This window comes from Trypanosoma conorhini (genome assembly GCF_003719485.1).
Source record: "Trypanosoma conorhini strain 025E chromosome Unknown Tco_14.4_contig_00010, whole genome shotgun sequence".
NCBI classification, from domain to species: Eukaryota; Euglenozoa; class Kinetoplastea; order Trypanosomatida; family Trypanosomatidae; genus Trypanosoma; species Trypanosoma conorhini.
In genome coordinates this window covers 1-2678 of record NW_021704097.1, presented here as the reverse complement: position 1 = coordinate 2678, position 2678 = coordinate 1, and the positions used below count along the sequence as shown (strand labels likewise).

General features: G+C 54.1%; 2 protein-coding genes across 2 annotated transcripts; one reads left to right on the top strand and one right to left on the bottom strand.

Moving 5' to 3' along the window:
• Nucleotides 1-317: 317 nt before the first annotated feature.
• Nucleotides 318-1901, top strand: Tco025E_00436 (uncharacterized protein; the record flags this gene model as incomplete). The annotated part of the gene is made up of 1 exon (XM_029367378.1): nt 318-1901. The coding sequence occupies one exon, from the start codon at nt 318-320 to the stop codon at nt 1899-1901; it is 1584 nt and encodes a 527-aa protein (XP_029232451.1).
• Nucleotides 1902-2254: 353 nt separating this feature from the next.
• On the bottom strand, nt 2255-2678 carry Tco025E_00435 (uncharacterized protein; the record flags this gene model as incomplete). Its single annotated transcript, XM_029367377.1, has 1 exon — nt 2255-2678. A coding segment is annotated over one exon (424 nt), but the record flags the coding sequence as incomplete, so codon positions are not given.

Below are 2678 nucleotides of genomic sequence, written 5' to 3'. Positions count from 1 at the left end.
TTCTTTTTTCTTTTTTACTCGGTTTTTTGCTCGTTCGCGCTGCCTTCTCGCTTCCTTCCTGCGTTAGATTTGGGGCCGGCGCAAAGGCAGCTCCCACGGCACTGGACCCGGGGGGAAGGGAAGGGGAAGGGCGGTGGGTGGGGTGTCTCGGCAACTCGTATATGTACTGCTTGGGGACCCCGCAACGAGGCCCGGCACAGGAAGGTACCGTGTGGACCAGCGCTCATTAGCGACACCGGCCAAGAGGGAGGAGGGGGGCGAGGAGGGATCGTCGAAATCAAGAGAGAAGGATAAGGAATATAAAAGGCAAAATCAATATGAAAGAGAATAGGGCATTCCCGCGACAGAGACGGAGTCTGCATCGGCGTCATTTCATACGCGTTTTTCTTCTCCTGTCGGTGGCGTCGTTTGTGTACTTGGAGTTTATCAGGACTCCTAAAGAGTGTGGCGCGCCACCTCCTGTCGATGACTACTCTGATGCGGAAGCCGTCGACCGCGCGAGGGGTACTGCGCCTTCCCAGAGTGCCTTGTACGAAGAGGATAGCGCACTTTGGGGCTTTACAGGCGGTATCGAAAGCCTTCTCGAGGGCGTTGTCGCGCGCAAGTACTGGGGGCCTGCCATGATGGCAGACCATGAAGGCTCACTGGACGAGTGGACAGTCACAAATGTCAGCTGCACACGACTCACCTCGCTAGGTGTGACGGAGGAAGAGATGAGGCGGCGCTACGTGAGACACCGCAAGGTGAAGGACCTCACAGGGTGTGATGCCCTCTCCGTCCCTTTCAACCCCCGTCAAGACCGGCGCTGCATTAATTTCATGACAAACTCCTCAAACTGGGGAGAGCTTGTGCCGATTTCGCAGTCCATGGATCAGCGTACTATTAAGTTTGGAATTGTTTTTAATTCCATTCGCGATGCAAGTGGTGAGGTGATCCAACAACCATTGGAAACCATCATAAAAGTGCCGCAGCGCCTTTTTCCTTTAGAGCCAGTGGGAGAGGTGGCGGCGTTTCATGCGGATCGCCTCCTACTGACGCATCGTGTACCACCCACCGGCTGGGCGTGTTTACCACTTTCGATGTTTGAGGCCAGTGTGGCAAAGTACAAGCATCTTGTGGAGACCAACGCGGAATTCCTTCGAGCCTCTGGCGTCGCAAGCTATGAGGAATGGGTGAGGAAGGATCTCTTTGACTACGTGCCTCACAGCCAGTTTTTGGTGCGTTCCACAAACGGCGACGACTGCATAGCTGTGTCTATTCAACTTAAAATTGCTGACGTGGGTCACTTTTTGTCTAGTGTGATGCGCATTCCCTACAACCCTCACAGTGACACGTGGCATGCTTTCTTTGACATCAACAACCTCACGGGCGAGGATGTGGTGGGCTTCATTCGGCGGAGGAGCTACGCCGGTGTTCTCCACTTGGCCACGTTGAGCATGTTTGACTACGTTGTGGGAAACCTGGATCGCTCACCGAACAAGAACAACTTCGTGGTGGGCGCGACGCGTGTCAGCCCAACTGCAAGCAACAACTTTATGCTTCACCCAAATCACCCCACGTTCGTGTACCTTGACCATGGCATGACTTTCTACCGCCGACGTCCACGCCGGAATCCACTCACAACTTCATATGCAGCCTTCAGGACGAATGGAACGGCTACCTTTTGTCTCTTTAACGGCCCACTACTGCGGCGTATTCGTGAGTTGACGCAGTATACTGGCGGTCCGAGTAATGAGACTGTGTTTGCCTGGAGGATGAAGCAACGTCTTCCAAGGCGTATCTATCGCACCGTTGGGGATGAAGGACTCCTTTACTGCTCCAAGCGTGGCAGTGAGATATTATCGATGGCGGAACATTGCTTGAAGAATGAGCGTATCCGCCCCTACGTTCTCTTCCCGTGATGCAGCCAAGCAAAGAAACAATGCAAGAGTGGGCTTACAAGTTTAAAATGCTTCACTTTTGAGTGTGCACATGTGCGTGTGGTTTTGTCTTTATGCGTGTTTTTTTTGGTGGTGGCGGTGGCGGTGGGGGAGGGATTTTTGCTTGTTTTCTCCTGTGATCTTGTCAGTGGAGTACTGCCGCTTAATTTTTCCATCGGTCTTCCTTTTTCTCTTTCTCTCTGGCCTCTGGGTGTGGCTCTGCGGGTGCTCTCAGCATGAGATTTCACAAGTACGCACCCCGACTGAATTGTGTGAAACACTTCCGGTGGAATTGCCTTCGGAGCATTTTTCATGATATGCATATATACATGTAGCTATTGCTTGGCCGCGTCCTTCTGTGCAGCTCTCTCTTGCTCTCTCCCTCGCTCTCGCTCTCGCTCTCTCCCTCGCTCTCGCTCTCTCCCTCGCTCTCGCTCTCTCCCTCGCTCTCGCTCTCTCTCCCTCTCACGCTTGCCTTCCTTCCTAGTTGTTGGCAAGTGGCAGCTCTCCGTAGCATGCGTCTCCTGCGAAAGGCAGTGCGACCCGATGGGGAGGTGGAGGTGAAGGTGACGGTCAGCACCACTGAGGACTTGTGGCACCTGTACAACTTCCTGCTTCTCGGCGATCACGTGCGCACGAAGACGCGGCGTAAAGTGACGAAGGAAACGTCCATCGGCACAAAGGCGGCAGAGGTGCGTGTCGTTACTCTGGAGCTTGAGGTGCGCCAGGTGGATTTTTCCCCTGAGGAGCTTCGGGTGC